Source organism: Gasterosteus aculeatus, chromosome 21, assembly GCF_964276395.1.
Source record: "Gasterosteus aculeatus chromosome 21, fGasAcu3.hap1.1, whole genome shotgun sequence".
Classification (NCBI taxonomy): domain Eukaryota; kingdom Metazoa; phylum Chordata; class Actinopteri; order Perciformes; family Gasterosteidae; genus Gasterosteus; species Gasterosteus aculeatus.
Window position 1 is genome coordinate 2,023,599 of NC_135708.1, and position 22,663 is coordinate 2,046,261.

Consider the following 22,663-nt stretch of genomic DNA (forward strand, 5'->3'; position numbering starts at 1 on the left):
CATCAGACATGCACTCAACCACGGGGAGCACCAGTCTGCTCCGTTCTATGTGGACGGTTAGAATTCGCTTGTTATGAATCGGCCGGTTGTTTTTTTCCCGGATGTGTCAAATGTCGCGTACAGAGCGACATGAACCCCGTCACCAAAGTCCCGTATGGTAACAACACCAGGCGCTTATGGAGAGAACAGATGCCCTGCAGAAACAACAGGGTTTGAACGTTGTGCTGATGTGGGAGTGTGAGTGGGCCTCATCAGAACCATCCAGCGCTTCTGTACAGGCCTTTATGGCCACGTACAAACAGCACAAACGTCTGGATCCTACAAAGGCTCTTTGGCCGGCGTACAGATGCTATGAAGTTGTACCACAAGGTCTGCGATGATGAAAAAATCAGATACTAGGACTTTACAAGTCTGCATCCAACTGTACAGAGAAACAAACAGCATCCCGTCGGCCACCTCCAGATTATCCTCAGGGATTCTGAGTCCATGGATAATTACTACGGCTTCATAAAGTGCACAGTGCCCCCCCCCCGAGGGCTGTTTCTCCCCGTCTTGCCGTACAGATGTCATGGAAAGCTCATGTTCCCGCTGTGCGGGTTGTGTGCTGACACTTTGTACCAACCTTGTGAGTGTATTCACAGTGAGAGAGAGAGGCAGCTGTCTGGGGTTTGGGTCCCTGGAGCTACAGACGTCTGTGGAAAAGGGTCAGCGGATTGTGTCCACCCATGAAGTCTGGCATTCTCCCAACAAAACAAGCACATTGTTTAGTGGACATGTGAAGACGTTCATGAAATGCAAGCAGGAGGCATCAGGCTATCGGGGCCACGTCAAAACACAGGCTGATGGGGAGAAATAAAAGGAGGACATTCAGCTAAACCCAGACTAAATGTGTGTCCACAAAGCCATGAGGAGCTGTAACAAACTCTCTGTGGGGCCGGTTTAGCATGAGGAGTAACATGTCAGCTGATCACAGTTCATGTTCACGACCAGTTTGATGTGAGACAATTCAGTTTGATCCCAGATGAGGCGGCTTTGGTGCAGCGGCGTCATGCAGACAGCAGCAACTCTGGTGTAAGAGACGTAAATGTCTTCACAGGAGCCATGACAACGGCCCACGCCAGGTTGATGCTTTACGACTTGCTAGATAAGCTGCAGGAGAGGCTGTTGTACTGCGACACAGACAGCGTTGTCTTTACATCAGGGGCCGGCGATCGGGTTCCCCCCCTTGGGCCACATCTTGGTGACTGACCAACTAAACATGTGATGTGTGTGGCCGGGCCGAAGAAGACGACGTCACACAGTTTGTATGTTACGCACACGACACGCTACAAGGTAAAACCAGCGTCACATGCAAAGGCGTCGTGTTAAATGGCCGTGACGCGGCTGTTGTCCCGCCCCACGCGCTGATTGGTCTCGTTCCATCTGCTGTAGCCAATCACAGCACACATACGTTGACTGTCTGAAACCATCAAACGGGACAAGAAGAGGTTCCGTCTTAAAAAGGAAAGTCCAAGTGGTGAACAATAAGCGGCGGGTGTTGCCCGATTACACCACGCTGCCCTCTGGCTACTAATGGGGATCAAGGGTTTGATGCGCGGCTACAACATCCCTTTAGTTTGGTAGTGAGGACCATCGAATCCAGCAAAGACTCTTTATCAAGAATATTTCACAGCGTTTTGATAACATGGTGCACATTTATTCATGTTGGCAGCCTTTATATACGTTGTAGAGGGCTTACCAGAGTCTCTGTGATGATGTTTTACTACCACAGGACAAAGACAACCGACTCATCAGAGACCATTTAATGAATGCCAGCAGTAATGATATAGAAGTTATCAATGTTTTTACCAAATACGTACAGCATAGAAATCTCAGCTGTATGTATTTAGTGCAGAATGTATTTATTCAGGGTAAAGTTAGCCGCACTATTAGTTTAAACACTAACTATCTCATTTTGTCGCTCAGACACAGAATGTGGTCACGCATGTGGAGGAATGTGACTCTGTTAGAATCCATGTATGAATCCTCTCCCCGTGTGAGGAGAGTCATTGTGGCTGATGCAAACAGAGATTGGATTAATGCACTGTGTGAGATCAACGTGTTAAGAGGTCAGATCCCGTTGACCGACAAACAGTTTGTACTTTTGAAGAAGAAGAAGAATCTCATCAGACTGGTAGCCGATAAAAAGATCCGACTCAACAAGAAGGAAAAGAGGCTCAATCAGACGGGGGGATTTTTATTACCGTTACTTTTATAATTAACCTCGTCAACCGGGGGAAGTCAAATGGAGCACGCTCACATAATGTCTCTGGTCCCCTGCAGCAGATTGAATGGATGAAGCAGCAGCAACATGAGCAGCGCAGCTCTATAAGACCGGCCGTGCAAAATGAACCGATGTATTGAAGCAACCTGACGCCGACATGTATGAAAAGGCCCAAACACATGGTGGTATTTTACAGAGACACTTGTCTGTGGTGCGACAGGGCGAGCGGGAGACGGGCGTATTGTCTCCATCACTACCACCCCATGAAAGCAGCTGTGCCTCAACAGATGTTGATGAAGGGCTCAGAAGAGATGTGATTTGGAGTAATGTCATCCGACACATGGCTAAAAAAAGTAGGAAACATGCTGAATGCACATAATGGACAGACGAGGGCGAGATTATCATCAGTGATCAAATGATCAAAGGCACACGTTTGTATGACCTGGTGAAAAGTGTCACTGTATAATGTTTTAGACCCTTCTACACCCATCGGGTGGAGGTTTTGTATAAAAACACCCCTTCAGGCCTCATTCAGTCCGAGGTCTTAGACTAGTCGGTCTCTAGATAGCAGAACCTTTAAGACCCCAAAGGCCAAAAAGGCTAAATCTCATTGGCTGATGGGTGATTCATGGTTAAACCTTTAAGATTTCATTATTCTTTGACGTGTAATTGTGTTGTTTTTTTATAACAAATGTCTGAATGCCTATTATTTTGTTTTATGTCACTTTTGAATATACTTGATCCACATTTTCATTTTCAAATAGCGCGAGGACACAGAGTTCAAAAATGCAAACAAAGGTTTTAATTTACGTCCTTCAGATTAAACAGAAAACAGTCAAAACAGGGAGTAACTCAGGCTTCGGTCGATCTTCGCCGGTAAAACTTAACTAATGTCTTGTCTTTGGAGGGGAAACGGAAATCCACTTCTTTAAAGAGAGAACACCGTCCTCTCGGTCTCTCCTGCATTCGGGAATCCTTCTGTCTTGGTCTGCTCTTCTGCCGCGGGCCCAATCTGCAGCTCGTCTCTCCTCCCTCAGCGGTGTGTCTTCCGCCCTCATGGAGGCCTCCAGGTCGTCACACCCTGGTGGGTTTCAGGTGTGAGGGGAATGCTCTGAGTTTCGGGGTGGAGTTCCTACCTCCACCAGCAGGTGGAGCCATAGTAGTTACAGCCATCTCTGGTGAACGTAGCTCCCTTCCAAGACCGAGCCTCTCGTGACATCACAGTCTGTAAGAGGGTACGGCTGTTCTCTCCTGCTCTTACGGCCTCTATTAGCCACCATTTGCTCGCGGTCTTCTCAGGCAGTCATAGAAATCATCCTGTCGTCTGTTGTGGTGTATTTTCTGTAGGGGGGTGCTCTGCCACACTCTCACCCCCCCATTGTAAACTACTTTCTGATAACAGTTATATGTCTAGGCATCCTTCCAGAATGAATAAATAACGGGGCACCACCCTGAGCTAACAGGGACCAATAACCAATACTACGGAAATGGTCAAATCAAGCAGTAGTACAAAAGTCACTGTTTGAGGCAACTGACTCGACAGTTGACAGGATGCATCACCCAGTGAGCACGACGTAATTTCAACGTTGAAATATGGTTGAAATCGGGTTGAAATGAGGTCTGAACATCTCAGACCTCATTTCAACGTCTTTTCAACCGGATAAAAATGGGATGAAACATCAACGTGCCAGAAAACGTCAATTTGTTGACAAATGTGTCATGATGTAACGTAAGGTTGAAAGATAGACAATATTAACGCTAAGATTTTGATAATAATTAATGAACTGGTCGGCAAAATTTGGACTACGCGAAGACGTAATTTCAACGTATTTAATATTTCACTTAAAACGTCATAAATATGAAACTACGGACTGCGTGCTGTTAATAAGATGCGTTTAAGACATAATAATGCGGGCAGGTTCAAACATTACTTTACTTTACTAAACACGTGACTCCACTCACATCTGGAACGCGCATGCGCGAGTTCTTAGACGCCTGCAGAGCTCCGAGCGGACGAGGCGAAGTTACGGCAGCAGAGCGACATGAACGGGCTGATAGAACCACGACTACCGGCTCCACTACTCTGTAAGTACGCGAGTGTTTGGATGAAGAACATCTGGAACTATAACCGGGTGTTTTATTTGTGCTGCCGACTCGATACAGGAAAGACGGCCCTTTTTGTTAAGCTAGTTAGCGTTAGCGCAGGTAGTGTGCTAGTTAGCATGCTAGCGTGCAGCATGATGACCTGGACCAAAAGTAAACATCCCAGAATATTTTCTGTGTGTTTGGTGTTGCTAATGCGTTAGGTTGTTGCTGTACCCATAAATATTATTGCATTTCACACTGAAGATACGTTTTTAGGGCAATGGGGCTAAATACAGATTGCAAGGGTGAAGGGCTGAATTCAACAAGTTGTGCTCTGTAAACAAGAGGCCAACACATTGTAAGTTACTGCTGCTTAAAGCATGATACTGTGTAATATACCTGGACATGTTACTCCAGAAATACCATAAGTTGCAGATGAATTGTTATCTTGTTTATAATGTAATAAGTAAACCATCTGTAAATGAGGGTTCTAACACACCTGCTGCTGTTATTATTACTAGTTTATTACTGTCATCATAAACCCAAATGACCAACTTTGCCTTTGTGCTTTCCCACCTCACAGGTTTCTGTGGGTGGTGGTTGCATCTGACGGAGGTTACATCTGATGGAGGTTGTGCCTGCAGTGGTCCTGCCTTACACTTGGCTTACTTATCCACAATATTAGAATCATTTATGTCAAAGGATTTGAAAGCACTGTACATCTTTAAGTTGTTCATACTCTACACACCTACTTCTCTGCTGTTTTCCCCTCAGGTTTCTCCAGGTTGAAGGTTTTTTACATTTTGGGGTTTAGGGGACAGGATGTTGCATGTTTACAGATTGCAAAGCTGAACAAAATAAAATGATTTGAATTGAATAAACATGTTGACCAGAGGAATCTGCAATTGAGGGGTGTTCTCTGCACTCTGACTCCCTTTACACAAAGAATCCTCAAGTGAGGATGAGGGAGACGCAGCTGATTTCAGGTATACTATCCCAACTCAAGTGACTCACAGCCACATCTTGTTACAGAATCTGAAAATTAAGTTCCAATAATTCCGAAAAATGGTCTACAAACACAGAAATGTTGTTTCTGCACTTTTAAATCCATAGTTCATTTCCCTGAAATATATATTTTATTTTTGTATTGTTTTTAATTAGGAAAAGTGTTGTTATATGTATAGTGTTATATTTATAATAAATGCAAATGAACAAAATAATGTGTTTCTCCTTGTTAAGGGCTGTTAACATGACAACTGTGACTAAGTATGTAACTTGTAAGTTTCCAGCGGGCAATTTATCCGTTGAAACAACGTTTAAAAGACGTCTGTGGCCCGACGTTGAAAACACGTTGCAAAATGGTTTAAAAGTGAAAGTTGTTTCAACGTCTATTCGTAGACGTTGAAAAGACGTTTGTTTAGACCACATTTCAACGTGATTTTTTAATACGGTAATATTTCGTCCTCTCTTGTGTGCTATATCATTAGTTTGGAGGGTTAAAAAGAAACTACGTCCACATTTGTAAGTTTACCACCGATATTATAAATCACGTTGAAAACGGGTCTAATCAAATTATTATGAAAATCTTAACATCAATATCGTCTATCGTTCAACCTTACGTTACAACATGACACATTTATCAACAAATTGACGTTTTCTGGCACGTTGATGTTTCATCCCATTTTTAGCCGGTTGAAAAGACGTTGAAATGAGGTCTTAGACGTTCAGACCTCATTTCAACCCGATTTCAACCATATTTCAACGTTGAAATTACGTCTTGTGCTCACTGGGCTAACTTGTACTGCATCCTCGTCTCCGTGCATTTGTATCGATTTAAATAACCCGCGTATAGGATACGACTATAACAGTGATTATACATGTAGCATAAAGTCACAACATGCAGCATCCTGCGCTCTTTCATCATGAGCGACGCGATGCGGTTTACGTGCACGTACGCAACTTTTCTGTGACACACAACGTTTGGTGGCCACAACTATTTAGTGCTGACAGGCAGCTGTTTACTTACTATTTGCCGGCCCTCCGCTTCGCGTCACAAAACAGAGTAACGCGAGTAACGAACTCGTTTCAATCTCAGTAATTGTAACTCCGTTAATTTATTTATAAAAATACTTCGTTACATGCTCGTTACCGCTAAAAGTAGTGGAATTACAGTAAAGCGTTACTTTGTAACACGGCCAGGACCCCTCCACATAGACACAGTAGTCGTTTGTGCCACGACAGTTTTATTCATATTATTGTTTGCTTCAGTTTCATTGTATCTCAGCATCTTTTTGTGATTCCGTAGTCTGCTACCTAAAGAGTGGTGCAAGGTGTGAAAGGGAATCAAGTTCCCGTATTGTGATTTAAACATGTTTTCATTTCTTTTTATTTCAATACTGTACACATGACATCTGGGGTGTAACGCTCAAATCCTGTGAGAAGGTTTCCAGTCTTCTTCTCCTAACAGATTTCTTCCTATTTTCCCATTTCGGAGGTTTTTTTTAGGGAGTTTTTGTTCTGTGGCAGGCAAAGTTTTGTGAGCGATGTCCAGATGTTCATGTTTGTGATATTTGATGAGGTAAATATCAGATGGTACATTTTTAGAGTAGTCATTCTAAATTGATTGCATAGTTTGTGATTATTATGTAATCAAAAGAGTGGAATGTAATGGGAAATGATATGTGACCCTTTTAAATGCTTCATTCGTATAACCAGTTTATTAGTTGCAAGTGCTTAGGTCACAAAGGCCCTGACATAAGAACTGATGTCTCCCACTTGGATTAGATGTTTCCAGCGTCATAGCTGTAGAGAATGAACAAAGTGTTTGTTATGTCTATGACCACCTTTGTTTAAGCATGTTGGGAGAGCAAGGACACGGTCAAAGAACTGACGTGTCTCACATGGACAAGATGTTCCCAGTACCCTGGCTGTAGAGACTCAACAAGATGGTTAACGGTCTCTGTTGACGCCACCGATATCTAAACTTAGGTATAAGAACTGCCTCGATGTGTTGGGGGCAAAAGGAGGTTCTTGACAGTCTACTGACCACGTAGCTGTTGTGACCCTTTTTCCCTTGCAAGGAAATAAACGGAGAAAAGACATACTTGACTCAGAGCCTTTGATTCTTACTTAACGATTTTCTGTGCAAAGTCTTCCACCACATTATTACTGAACGAGATTAAAAAAAACGAGTCGGTAAAATGATCCGAACTTCCCATCACTACTGCGCATATCTCAAGTTATAACTTCCACTCTTTATCATTTGGACTTTGACCCTTCTTGTTTGTGTGGTAGAAATGGTTCCATTAGTCCACGAGGACAAAAGTCCACACATGAGCGCGTCATGAGAAAGGGGCGGTTTCACGTCTCACACATAAAGCAGGAGGTGAAGCGGCTCGGGGACTTTCCTCACTGCAGAAACAGCAGATTAAATCCATAATTCCCGTGAGAAGCGGCAGAGGTAAGACGTGTGTGTGTGTGTGTGTGTGTGTGTGTGTGTGTCTCTGCTGGCTCGCTGTGTGTTTCACAGTAACTCTGCAGGCTTTGTCTCACTCAATGATTCATAATCCACCGATTCGCTGCTGTTCTTTGGCTCCAACGTCCGCGAGCTTCAAGCACCGACAAAATGTCCCACTCGGTCCAAAGGTTGTGGACAAACCTGCACGTCATATGTGACTCTTCCCCACCAGCTAAAGGTGTGTTTGGAGTATTTTAATGTGGATTCCAGCTTATTGTAGTCAGGACTCTGCCGAATAAAAAAAAGATAATGCGTTGATGTATTTCATCATGATATATACCCTAAATAATGGTTTCCGGTACTGGTTCTGGTCCGGTTTTAGGTCCACATGTCGAGCCCACCATCACGTGTTTTGGTTCTGTGAGATTAAACGTTCTTCTCTTTCCTCACATCTGTTTAAAAAGGTCGTGTTTATCAAAGTTGAAATGTGAATATGGTGGATAGAAAGTGTGGATTCATAGTTCTCACAGTGCCGACGTTTCCTGAAAGCAACACAGTTGAGGACACACCCCTCACGTGATGCCACGCCCTCTAAGCAGATCAGGGCGAGAAGTCTGAGACAAAGCAGACGTCCTCTTTTACCCGGTAGTGATGGGAATTACGCCTCTTTTTAGAGAATCGTCTCTTTCGGCTCCCAAATGGCTCTTCTGATTTTTTTGGTGCTTAAATTAATTTATCACCAACAATAATGTAAAATTATGCGCAATATGAATTACTAATGTAAAAAAAACACTTTCAAATGTTTTTATATAAATACACTTTCATTTATACACTCTACAGAGTGATAAAATTTAATTAGTGCAAAAACTAACGTTTAACTATTTACAAATGAACTTAACTAACTTTTAATTATTTTACATTTTTTAATACTTAACAAATTTAAGGTGAAACAACTTACAGAAGCTTACAGAATCACACAAAAAAATATGAATTAAAATGTGTAAAACAAAAAGAAAAAATCAGCATACAGAGTTTTGTCCTTCAGCGAAGATTTACATTGAGACCAAGTGGCTCCGCTTTGAGGGGCTGATCCTGTTTCTTCTCTCTGAAATGATCTGCCCTGTTTTGGAGAAGATAGAGATTTTAGTCTTGCAGACTCTACATTCTGCATTAGATAGATCAATGTCATTGACATGTGTCCAGATTTTGCTGCGTTTCCTGTTGACACTCACTTTCGTAACTTTTTCATGTTGTCATTCTGCTCGCTGAGTTTTAGTAGCCTATATAGTGATTTAACATAAATAACGTCCTGATGGGCCGCTGCCTCCTGCCAAAGGAAAGCGCTTAAAAGAAACACGACATTTATAGGATGAGAATTTAAAATGACGTCTCTTGACACGTTGTCTCAAGACAACAACACAAAGTGTCCCATGAGAGTTTTAGTGTTGAGGGGAATGAGCTCTGTGTGTTTGTCCTGATGAAGATAATAATGTGTGAGCTCTCCCAGCAGGTTGCTGTGAAGGTGTGAAGGTGTGGACTCTGCTATGAATCAGGCTGAGGACCCAGAGGACGGAATCCCTCCCTCTGAAGCCCCTCTGTGTGGGGAACATGACAGCCAGACCAAAGCTCAGAGGTGAGAGGACCATCTCCAACTGTCCTCCACTCGTCTCCATGTCCCAACGTCTCTGACTCACTGACTCTGCTTCTATGTGTGTGACCAGGACCCATCAGAGACCAGGACCTGGACCTGGACCCAGCTGTGTGTCCATGAAAAGTAACCGGTCTATGGAGCCTCCTCTAAACTTCAAAGACGTTGGTCCCCCTGTTGATGCAAGGTGAGGGTCTCAGGCTGATGATGAGGTGTTTCTACCAGACTCTCTGGTGGAGGTTCTGGGTTTCTTGCTCCAGGGCCCTTCAGCAGTGTCCAGTGAGGGAGGGAGAGCTCCATGGAGGACTTGGTGAGACCTGTTGGGACTAAACCAAACTGACTGGTGAAGAAAACAGTGAGCTGAAAGACTGAGCTGTTGATTCTCAGTGGGACCATCAGGACCAGCAGGACCAGTAGACCTGAACCACTACAGGGAGTCATGTGGTCCACATCCAGACCTCACGTCATGGACCTTTACCTTGTTTTGGTCTCTGTGAGGACGGACACCATATGAGCTGATGCTTCATGATTAGATGATGATGTGATGATGTAATCTCAGTGTTTCTTTCAGTTCACATCAGCAGAGAGGAAAGTCTCCTGAACCCAGATGTGTGTCCATGAAGAGTGATCAGTCTATTGATCGATATATTGACTTCAAAGATGGACGCCGTTCTTATGACACAGAGTAAGTAGGGCCATATAAAATCTGTTTCATTTTTCTCAAATTCCAGTTTAATTTTTCCCACAAATTCTCTTTGTTTTTTAATTTTTGATAATTCGGTTTTTAACATTTTACGCAGAGACAGTGAATTAAGAACTGAAATGTAGACAATATATTCAGTTAAAACTGAAAACTTCCATACATAGAACCTTATTTCAGGCAAAAACATGCTGCATGATAAAAACATGGCAATATCTTTTCTTGTGTGTCCAAACAGAACAGTTATTCAAAAAAGAATTCAGGTTTATTGGTTTAAATTAAACAAAATACATGACTAAACAAAACATCCCGTTAGTTCTTTGTAAGATCAAACTAAGTAAGAATAGTCCTGTCAATATCTACTAACAAAGGTGCATAACAATTGCAACAGCCCGTGCAGTAAACAATAAAACATTTTGGAATTTCAACTTAACTTTGGTGGAAATATCAAAAACATTGTAAACTTCAATTCCAAGTGCAACCCGGGGCCTTAGCTTGCACAAACTCCTTGATGATGAGGAAGCGCACCCATCTTCTCTTTCTAGCAGGCAGATCTTATCCATGTCACAATTGAGAATGATTTGCAGAGCTGCCAGGTCTCACCCACCAGCGTAATGACATGGCAGAGGCAGGTTACATGTACGCTGTTGGGCAACACTCCTCTCAGAGCCTCCTGTATTCCTTCAGACAGTGAGCAGCATTATCAGTCACCACGGCCCAGACATCATCACGCTCACATTGTTGTGATTGAGAGAGAATAGAATGGCTTTGGAAGTATTCGCATCTGTCCACGAAGACAACATCAATCAGAAAGTACTGTTGTCCAACGCCTACGATGAAAGATAAAAAATAATAATAACCATGATTAGTATTGTGCGGCACGGTGGTGTGGTGGTTAGCACTCGCCTCACAGCAAGAAGGTCCTGGGTTCGATTCTGCCAAGTGGCCTTTCTGTGTGGAGTCTGCATGTTCTCCCCGTGTCTGCGTGGGTTCTCTCCAGGTTCTCCGGCTTCCTCCCTGCGATTGGCTGGCGACCACTGCGACCCCCAGTGGACTGATTAGGAATAGCAGCTGCGTTTATAGAAAAGCTATTTGTGTCTTTGTGTAATTCTCACAATAGTAAAATCATCCAGCGGGCTGCACTGGACCCCCCGGCAGACCAGATTTGGCCCTCGGGCCTTGAGTTAGACACCCATCATCTAACTGGTCTGTGTGTGTTTAAGTGTGACTCATTAACTGTAAACATCCTCAGATGTAAACACAATGTGAGCTAGTTCCTCCACATCAGGATCAGCAGAGGTCACATCTGGAGACAGCTGCAGGTTTCTGGAGACAGATGACTGGGACTGAACATGTGATTAGAATAAACTCAGTGCTCTGTGGACCAGCTGACGTGGTCACTGGACTCCATGCAGAGGTTTGGACAAAGTATCGTCAGTAGACTCTGTGAAAAGGTCCAAAGACTAGTTTCAGAAGATCTAAGGAGACTTCTAGAGGTCAGGGGACGTACTAAAGAGGTTTGGAGTAGTTCCATAGGACTTTGGACCAGATGCAGAGAGCTGCACACGTTGTTTTTATGACCCACAGTAAGAACTAAAACCAGATGAAACTGATGAATAACTGTCACTCAACTAATAAACTGTCCGTCATTATCGACAGTCTTCAGCATCTGGTTTTCATCATGATCAATCATGACAGAAGCCAATATCTTTAACTAATGTTGTATTGGTGTTGATGGTCCAAACACCATGTGAGCTGATGGTTCATGTTCCTCCACAGAGAGGACCAGGAGAGCTCAGAGGTTCCCACAGGTCCGTCTGCCCAGCAGCATCAAACACACCTGGACTCCATCTTCATGGTGTGTACATGAACAACTACTTTAACATCTCTCAGTTCACCATCATCTCCATGCTGCACTTTGTAGACCAGTGGATTGTCCGTCTGTCCAACATGGACCTGATGGTGGCTTCCATGTTCTAGTTGGTGTCATTCATAGAAAGTTCTGTTCCAGCTGCTGGAGGAGAACATTCTCACTTTTGTGAAGAACGAGCTGAAGAAACTCCAGAAGGTTGTGAGTTCAGATTACCCAGAATGCTTAGAGAAAGAGGATGAGGAGGTGCTGGATGAAGAGCAGAGGAGGAGCAGAGAGGCCTTTGTGAAGATCTCAGTGCACTTCCTGAGGAGAATGAAGCAGGAGGAGCTGGCTGAGTGTCTGCAGAGCAGTAAGAGGATTTCTCTACAGACTTACCATGCTGATAAATGAGACCTTCACTAATGTCTCCAGAGATGGACAGAATATATTCATAGTCATTCTCTGAGGAAAGGACATGTTGAAATCTATTCTGTGACTCATTGATCTTCTTTGTTGTCTTCATTCAGGACTTCTTGCTCCAGTTTGTCAGCGTGAACTCAAATCCGACCTGAAGAGGAAGTTCCAGTGTGTGTTTGAGGGGATCGCTAAAGCAGGAAACCCAACCCTTCTGAATGAGATCTACACAGAGCTCTACATCACAGAGGGAGGGACTGCAGAGGTCAATGAAGAACATGAGGTCAGACAGATTGAAAAGGCATCCAGAAGACCAGCCAGACCAGAAACAACCATCAGACAAGAAGACCTCCTCAAAGCCTCAGCTGGAGGAGAGGAACCAATCAGAACAGTGATGACTAAGGGAGTGGCTGGCATTGGGAAAACAGTCTTAACACAGAAGTTCACTCTGGACTGGGCTGAAGACAAAGACCACCAGGACATACAGTTCACATTTCCATTCACCTTCAGAGAGCTGAATGTGCTGAGAGAGAAGAAGTTCAGCTTGGTGGGACTTGTTCATCACTTCTTCAGTCAAACCAGAGCAGCAGGAATCTGCAGGTTTAAAGAGTTCCAGGTCGTGTTCATCTTTGACGGTCTGGATGAGTGTCGACTTCCTCTGGACTTCCACAACAATGAGATCCTGACTGATGTCACAGAGTCGGCCTCAGTGGATGTGCTCCTCACAAACCTCATCAGGGGGAAGCTGCTTCCCTCTGCTCGCCTCTGGATAACCACACGACCTGCAGCAGCCAATCAGATCCCTCCTGAGTGTGTTGGCATGGTGACAGAGGTCAGAGGGTTCACTGACCCCCAGAAGGAGGAGTACTTCAGGAAGAGGTTCAGAGATGAGGAGCAGGCCAGCAAGATCATCTCTCACATCAAGACCTCACGAAGCCTCCACATCATGTGCCACATCCCAGTCTTCTGCTGGATCACTGCTACAGTTCTGGAGGAGGTGTTGAAGACCAGAGAGGGAGGAGAGCTGCCCAAGACCCTAACTGAGATGTACATCCACTTCCTGGTGGTTCAGTCCAAAGTGAAGAAGGTCAAGTACGGTGGAGGAGCTGAGACGGATCCAGTGTGGAGTCCAGAGAGCAGGAAGATGATCGAGTCTCTGGGAAAACTGGCCTTTGATCAGCTGCAGAAAGGCAACCTGATCTTCTATGAATCCGACCTGACAGAGTGTGGCATCGACATCAGAGCAGCCTCAGTGTACTCAGGAGTGTTCACTCAGATCTTCAGAGAGGAGAGAGGACTGTACCAGGAAAACGTGTTCTGCTTTGTCCATCTGAGTGTTCAGGAGTTTCTGGCTGGTCTTCATGTCCATCTGACCTTCTTCAGCTCTGGTGTCAATCTGCTGTCAGAAGAACAACAACAAACAACCTCCCTGTGGTCTAAAGTCTTTGGAGACAAACCTGAACCAATGCGTCTCTACCAGAGTGCTGTGGACAAGGCCTTACAGAGTCCTAATGGACACCTGGACTTGTTCCTCCGCTTCCTCCTGGGTCTTTCCCTGGAGACCAATCAGACTCTCCTACGAGGTCTGCTGACACAGACAGGAAGTCGCTCACAGACCAATCAGGAGACAGTCCAGTACATCAAGAAGACGATCAGTGAGAATGTGTCTCCAGAGAAAAGCATCAATCTGTTCCACTGCCTGAATGAACTGAATGATATTTCTCTAGTGGAGGAGATCCAACAGTCCCTTAGATCAGGATGTCTCTCCACAGATAAACTGTCTCCTGCTCAGTGGTCAGCTCTGGTCTTTATCTTACTGTCATCAGAAGAAGATCTGGAGGTGTTTGACCTGAAGAAATACTCTGCTTCAGAGGAGGCTCTTCTGAAGCTGCTGCCAGTGGTCAAAGCCTCCAACAAAGTTCTGTAAGTACAGAGAGAATAAGATTCATACATCAGAACTTAAATATGCTGCCATCTTTTATACTTACTGCTTCTTCTTCATCCCTCTCTTCAGACTGAGTGGCTGTAACCTCTCAGAGAGAAGCTGTGACGCTCTGTCCTCAGTTCTCAGCTCCCAGTCCTCTAGTCTGAGAGAGCTGGATCTGAGTAACAACCACCTGCAGGATTCAGGAGTGAAGCTGCTTTCTGCTGGACTGAAGATCCCACACTGTGAACTGGAGACTCTCAGGTCAGATTAAGTTAAAGTCCACTTGGTGTCTTTATTTATATCCATGGTACATTTCTGACCTTCATAAGATTCTTTCTGCTTGCATGATTTAAATCAAATATGTATTTTCCAACTATTTCCAATAAAATGTGTTTATTTTCAATATAATGTAAATATTTGACATTATAGAGTTAGTAGTAATGTTATCAGAGTGTTGATGTACATTAGTGGGTGTTTAGTTGTGACTGGAAACCAGTCAGTAACCATGTTAATGTGACCCCTCTGTACCTGATAGGATCTCAGTACTGCAGTGACCTTCCAGCCCTCACAGCTCCCTCAGATCATGTGACATGTGTCTTATTCTGTGTTTCTGCAGGCTGTCAGGCTGTCTGATCACAGAGGAAGGCTGTGCTTCTCTGGCCTCAGCTCTGAGCTCCAACCCCTCCCATCTGAGAGAGCTGGACCTGAGCTACAATCATCCAGGAGACTCAGGAGTGAAGCTCCTGTCCGCTGGACTAGAGGATCCTCACTGGAGACTGGAGACTCTCAGGTATGAAGAGGCTGCAGCCACAGACCATCAGTCTGGTAGAGGAGGTAGAGCTGGAAACCTTTTCTCTGTCCCACTGTCAGCCTGGTTAATAAGACCCTGACACACCAAGCTGACCTCAAACTACCAGACACTCATCAAACTGTTTGTGTCCCACATGAGGCCATCAACACAGACAGAAGTAGTGAGGAACAGTAGCCAGGATGAGCCTGAACAGGGAGGAAGGTGATGAAAACCTTGTTTCTCTGGAGCTTTGTCTTGTCTCCAAGTTATAAGAGAGGACAGTGTCTCCTGACACGTTGACGGCATCATGGTGGGTTGATATGAGTCAACGTGGTCACGCTGCAGGTTTGTGGGCTCTTAACAACTCAAACAACACTTGGATGTTTAGATGCTGGTCCTCTGCCTCCAGTGTGTGTTTGTCCTTTAGTCCAGACATTATTATTAAGAGACAAACAGTCAGAGAAACAATCTGTTCAAAGCGTCTTGATGGATCATCACAGGAGGAACGTTTGGTGTTTTAAAGGAGTTCAGCTTCACCTGCTTTTGGTGCTTTGCACTGAGAGACGGTTCCCTGGATGATAAGAGTGGACTTGTTGAAGCTACAGGTGACAGTTGGCCACAGACGCTCAGTGAAGAACCAACAGCTGATGGTGGACCTGGAATTAGTATCAACTATATCGTAGAAATGAACAGAACATACCAAAAAAACCCTATCCAGATAAATGTTGCCATCCGGATGGAGTGAATGTGATTGTGGTTGGATGAGAAGTGTTTGGAGCGGCTAGGGGGTCGTATTAGGTTACTAGCAAATGAGGAACTAACTTGCACATTAATAGAATTATTAATAATCACTAAGATACTTCTCAGAATGAATAAATAACGGGGCACCACCCTGAGCTAACAGGGACCAATAACCAATACTATAAATCAAGTCTCATAATTGATATTCACTCCTTGAGAGTGAAGATGTTGGAAGGAGTTAAGTTCGAGCACTGGCGATGTATGTCAACGGTCACCACCATATAAATGCACAAGTAAAAACAGGAAAACGGTTCTTTAAAGTATAACAGGGTTTATTAACTCACAGGAACACCGATCAAGATCACCTATAACTGCAACCAACAATCCCCATAACACTTATTTTAAACCTACTCACTAAACAAGCAATCAAAACCAGAGTGTGTGTGTGTGTGTGTGTGTGTGTGTGTGTGTGTGTGAGCACAGAGGGGGGTGAGAGAGAGAGAGAGGGGGGGAGACGAGGGGGGTGCAGGGAAGGAACGGCGGTGCGGTTGCGCGCAACAACAAGCGGAGTGCCGGTTATCACACTAGGGGGCGAGCGAGAGCAGCGGGGCAACGTTGTGTTGTCTCGATCTGTCACTAACGGGAAGTCAGGCGAAAGAGATCAATCCTTTGGCGCAATCTCTTCTTATGAACTTGAGGTCCATAAATAAATGTCACTGTCCTCGGCCAATGGGAGCGCTCGGTGTTCTTTGGTACGTCCTCTTTTTATGGCCAAGGGGGTCTGGAGAGCTGCAGGGGTCCTGTTATCAGCCCCTGGCATCAGGCCACGGGGGACCCCTATATGTTTGTGTTCTTCCTTTGTCCTCAGTGAAGAAACACGTGAGAAGGTTCATTAGCAGGGTGGAGGCCCAACAGAAGTATGAACATTTAGCATCCAGACACCCGATTGGTTTTCTCCGCCATGCGCCTGCAGATCAGAGCGACGGCGGGTGTGAAAAGTGGTCGGTGGAAGGATCCTTTGTCAGAAGCCACAAGCCGATCTCAGTTGGTATTTAGCGACATGGACCCTCCTCCTCCTCCTCATGCAGATTCCATGTAACGTTACATGAGGACCTTCATGACCATGAGTTTGTTGTTTTCTACCTTTATGGAGAATCTGCCACAACACAGCGACTTGCAAGTAGCGCAGCGCCTTAAATTAAGTCACGTGTGTCTTTATGCGGCTTTAGAAATGAACACAAAGGGATTCTGTATTTGCTCATAAAGTCTGAAAAACGGCTTATTTGGCCGATGTTTTGATAAGCGACCGAAGCCAGTTCAGTGTTTCCATCATTATAACAGGGGTGCCCTCCCATGAAGTAGTACAACGGGGAGACACTGCAGTCCACCTGATCAATGGGACAACGTGGACGTCCTCCGACTCGCCTCATTCAGCCTGACAGGAAAATGGCTTCTGCTTTTATGTGTTACAGTTGTGTGATAAAGTGTTTGCTGCCTTCCTGATTCCTCATTTCTTTCATGTTCAGGCATGAAAATCCCTCACCTTTTTTTGGGGGGGGGGGTATGGCAGCAAATCACTGCCAAAATTCCAGAGCGCAAATCAGGTTGATGCGAAAATCAAACATTCGCGAGCAAATGAATGAATGAATGAATGAATGAATGAATAAATAAATATCTCTCGTGAGACGGACTTTTGAACGTGACCTTCGTTGCTCGTGAGGAGAATCTCTGCTCGCGCTCGAAGGAGTTTTCTACGCGCTCGCTGTTGTTCTTTCTGACAGTAAGGGGGCGGAGTCAGTCACCATGGTCTCTACACCTGATTGGTTACAAACCCCGTCTTTGGATTGGCTGGAGTGATGCATTCACACAACTATAGAAGCCCATTTCCGCACTGAAGAAAGGGGATAGAAAGTCTAAATTATGAGATAAAACGTTGTGAAAACACAAACGCCACCTTTATGTAACCGTAGTGGAGCGTAGATGACAACCAGCTACAAGCATCATTTACCATCATTACCGGCACATTAAGACCGATGCGTCCAGCTCGCAGACCGGCTGGTGATTTGCCGCCATAGCAGTCCAACGTTTGGCGTCGGGGCGGGTGGATGGGGGGTAGGGAGGTGGAGACGGTGCTTTCAGGGTCCGATGGATGCTGCGAGGTGCGTCTGCTCCCACCGCCCCCCTCGCCATCCACGCCTTAAATCTTCGACTGCTTTTAGAATAACTTATGTTCCCCGTTAAGATGGTACAGCTACTGTAGAGAAAATGAAGGTCATGAAAGCAGCTCCACATCTCACGCGCTTGAGCGCCGCTCAGCATCTCGCCGTCGTAGACGAGCTTAGGCGTGTTTGGCAGAGCGCCTTGAGCGCCGTGTACAACCAGTATGGATCAACCGATTAACCAATTGATCCATATATATAAGGCGCTCCGGATTATAAGGCACTGTCGTTTTGTAAGGAAATTAAAGCCTTTTAACTGCCCCTTGGAGTGCGGACAATGCGGTATATTGACTTTAATACTACAAGAGGGCGCCGCGTTTGTTGAACAACGACAGGTGGACAAGAGCAGCCGTTTCCAGCGAGAGCCTTATTGTTTTATTAATCCGTCCGTTTAAATTGTTTGTGCTTCATCAATTAATGTTTCACATAACTAATGTGCCACATCATAAATATTTTTATATTAATTTCAAACTTTTCAAAATTGAAAATTAAAAACGTTTTATTTATTTACTGTAAATAACCTCACGCGGCCCACCAGGGGGCCGCGGCCCACACTTTGGGAATCAATGTCTTAAACTATCTACTCCACAGCATGAACATCATCATTGTTCATCAGGATTTCAGACTTTATAAAAACATTTTTTCACCAGAAGATGAACCTTATCTATGGAGCCAGAAGATCTAATCTAAGAGACTAAACTAGGGACAAAAATCTGTTTGTTTCCATCACATCATCGGATCCTTGTGGAACCAACACGTCTGATATGGAGGAATTAAAACACAATGTTGGCTCACGATAAATCATCACAGGGTCGTCCTATTAATCCTCTTATTCATGCTGTGTGATGTCATTTTAATATGGTTCATTGAGGGAAATGGGAAAATCAGAGGTGTAAAAGAGACTGAAACTTGGATTTCTGGGGCTTCGGTGACAATCTGCTTGGAGTTTGATGGTTGCTCATTTAAGGTGTAGATGGTAACTGACATTAAACTAGCAAATAAAGATCCTTTTTAATCACTTTCCTTTTTTAGTAGTCTATTCTACACTAGTACTTGTATAAACACTTAACTGGTTTCATATGAAATAGGATTTCATTTTAACACCAATGTTATTTTTCTTGTTGATTGTTGTCTCTTCAGACTGAGTGGTTGTAACCTCTCAGAGAGAAGCTGTGACACTCTGTCCTCAGTTCTCAGCTCCCAGTCCTCTAGTCTGAGAGAGCTGGATCTGAGTAACAACCACCTGCAGGATTCAGGGGTGAAGCTGCTTTCTGCTGGACTGGAGAGTCCACACTGTGAACTGGAGACTCTCAGGTCAGGATTCAATTAAAGTCCACTTGGTGTCTTTATTTACATCCATGGTACATTTCTGACCTTCATAAGATTCTTTCTGCTTCCATGATTTAAATCAAATATGTATTTTCCAACTATTTCCATAAAATGTGTTTATTTTCAATATAATGTAAATATTTGACATTTAGAGTTAGTAGTAATGTTATCAGGTTGTTGATGTACATTAGTGGGTGTTTAGTTGTGACTGGAAACCAGTCAGTAACCATGTTAATGTGACCCCTCTGTACCTGATAGTATCTCAGTACTGCAGTGACCTTCCAGCCCTCACAGCTCCCTCACATCATGTGACATGTGTGTTATTGTGTGTGTCTGCAGGCTGTCAGGCTGTCTAATCACAGAGGAAGGCTGTGCTTCTCTGGCCTCAGCTCTGAGCTCCAACCCCTCCCATCTGAGAGAGCTGGACCTGAGCTACAATCATCCAGGAGACTCAGGAGTGAAGCTGCTGTCTGCTGGACTGGAGGATCCTCATTGGAGACTGGAGACTCTCAGGTATGAAGAGGCTTCAGCCACAGACCATCAGTCTGGTAGAGGAGGTAGAGCTGGAAACCTTTTCTCTGTCCCACTGTCAGCCTGGTTAATAAGACCCTGACACACCAAGCTGACCTCAAACTACCAGAGACTCATCAAACTGTTTGTGTCCCACATGAGACCATCAACACAGACAGAAGTAGTGAGGAACAGTAGCCATGATGAGCCTGAACAGGGAGGAAGGTGATGAAAACCTTGTTTTTCTGGAGCTTTGTCTTGTCTCCACGTTATAAGAGAGGACAGTGTCTCCTGACACGTTGACGGCATCATGGTGGGTTGATATGAGTCAACGTGGTCACGCTGCAGGTTTGTGGGCTCTTAACAACTCAAACAACACTTGGATGTTTAGATGATGGTCCTCTGCCTCCAGTGTGTGTTTGTCCTTTAGTCCAGACATTATTATTAAGAGACAAACAGTCAGAGAAACAATCTGTTCAAAGCGTCTTGATGGATCATCACAGGAGGAACGTTTGGTGTTTTAAAGGAGTTCAGCTTCACCTGCTTTTGGTGCTTTGCACTGAGAGACGGTTCCCTGGATGATAAGAGTGGACTTGTTGAAGCTACAGGTGACAGTCGGCCACAGACGCTCAGTGAAGAACCAACAGCTGATGGTGGACCTGGAATTAGTATCAACTATATCGTAGAAATGAACAGAACATACCAAAAAAACCCTATCCAGATAAATGTTGCCATCCGGATGGAGTGAATGTGATTGTTGTTGGATGAGAAGTGTTGGGAGCGGCTAGGGGGGTCGTATTAGGTTACTAGCAAATGAGGAACTAACTTATGGACATTAATAGAATTATTAATAATCACTAAGATACTTCTCAGAATGAATAAATAACGGGGCACCACCCTGAGCTAACAGGGACCAATAACCAATACTATAAATCAAGTCTCATAATTGATCTTCTCTCCTTGAGGGTGAAGATGTTGGAAGGAGTTACGTTCGAGCACTGGCGATGTATGTCAACGTTCACCACCATATAAATGCACAAGTAAACACAGGAAAACGGTTCTTTAAAGTATAACAGGGTTTATTAACTCACAGGAACACCGATCAAGATCACCTATAACTGCAACCAACAATCCCCATAACACTTATTTTAAACCTACTCACTGATTAAGCAATCAAAACCAGAGTGTGTGCGTGTGTGCGTGTGTGTGTACGGGAACGGCGGTGCGGTTGCGTGCAACAACAAGCGGAGTGCCGGTTATCACACTAGGGGGCGAGCGAGAGCAGCGGGGCGGAAGTGAGACCGTTAAATCAAACCACCGAGGAAGACGGGAACGTTAAACGGTGTAATACGACTACTGGACGCGAGGGGCGAGCGAGAGCGAGATGCAGGAAGTGTTCCACGTATTAAAGCAGGGGGGTCCAAACTTTTTTCACTGAGGGCCACATACAGAAAAATATGTGAAAGGTTGAGCCGCTCACTAAAGTTAAGGTATATCACCTCTAGTGTATTAACAGTAATACAAATAAATCAATCAAATGTAGGTAAATTAAGCTTGATAATTTATTATACTTACAGAAAAAACTGCATGAATCACATGTCTCCATTAATGGGTTTTCATTTTTTTTACAAAAGGGTTGGCAGCTCATCCTCAGATTGCTTCTTCGTCAGGATGGGGACCCCCTTCACAGCCCTGTATAAAGAGGGAAGGCTTTATTTAACCTACTTATGCAAATCATTCATCAGCTAACGTGTTTTAGAAAATGTTATCAACTTTAATTGACTGCATTTATTAAGTAATTGGGCTTTTGAACACATGAATACTGTGTAATATATTTGAACTCGCCTACAATGGGAACAGTGTTGCACTTAATGGGAGCAGTGATGCTGCTCAGGACTGAAGGACGGCTGGCAGGTCACGAGTAAGTTTGCTGGTTGAGATGTGAAGGACATCACAGAGATGGCTGTCGCTCATTTTGGTTCTCAATCTGCTTTTGTTCAGAGTTAACAGAGAAAATGTTTGCTCGCATATGTATGTTGTGCCAAACAGACTGGTCATTCTTTTTGCGTGGCGTCGCATCAGAGGAAACTTGGCCTTTTCCAAGCTCCGGTAGAAGTCGGGTAGGGAGAGGAGCTGCATCTCGATGAGTTCTAATTGCAGACTCTCTTCCACTTCTTCTGCATCCAGCAGGAAGGGAGTTGAGAACAGCTTGATTTCTTTCTCAATGACAGAAACATCTTGGAAGCGCTGATTGAATTGTGTCATAAGAGTTGTGATCACAGAAACATATTTCCCCTTTTTAGCAGAGAGGTCGGCCTTTGGATGAGCACGTTTGATTTTGGACAGCGTAGGGAAGTGCGCAAGGTTGAAGTTGCGTAGTTGTGTCTCAAAAAGACGAAGCTTCGCACAGAAAGTTGTGGTACAAGCTGGTCTTTGCCTTGTAGGCTCTTGTTCAGTGAGTTCAGATGACCAGTAAGATCAACTAGAAAGGCAATAAGGGAATAAAACCGTTTCAGCACGGAGCCGCGACTAAGCCAGCGCACGTCACAATGATGGAGTACGTCCCCGTATTCAGCATCGACATCAGATAGGAAAGCTTAGTTCTCTGTGATAGAGCCCTCGTGCTCGAATTATGCTGACAGTTTTCACAACTGTGGTCATCACATCGCCAAGCTGGACTGTCTTGGCACAGAGAGCTTCTTGGTGGATGATACAGTGCAATTTTACA

At 44.5% G+C, this 22,663-nt stretch overlaps 1 protein-coding gene across 3 annotated transcripts in view; it reads left to right on the forward strand.

Annotated features, from left to right (window-relative positions):
* LOC144390289 (protein NLRC3-like) overlaps window positions 1-22,663 on the forward strand; it is a 44,260-nt gene that overhangs the window by 16,114 nt on the left and 5,483 nt on the right. The window contains exons 2-7 of one of the 3 annotated variants that reach the window (XM_078096776.1): window positions 11,933-12,375; window positions 12,533-14,342; window positions 14,434-14,607; window positions 14,963-15,136; window positions 19,237-19,410; window positions 19,765-19,938. In XM_078096776.1, the coding sequence (XP_077952902.1) occupies window positions 12,339-12,375; window positions 12,533-14,342; window positions 14,434-14,607; window positions 14,963-15,136; window positions 19,237-19,410; window positions 19,765-19,938 (2,543 nt within the window). In that variant the 5' untranslated portion in view covers window positions 11,933-12,338. The remainder of the gene's footprint in view (window positions 1-11,932; window positions 12,376-12,532; window positions 14,343-14,433; window positions 14,608-14,962; window positions 15,137-19,236; window positions 19,411-19,764; window positions 19,939-22,663) is intronic. The other 2 variants (XM_078096777.1, XM_078096778.1) reach the window with 2 other exon arrangements.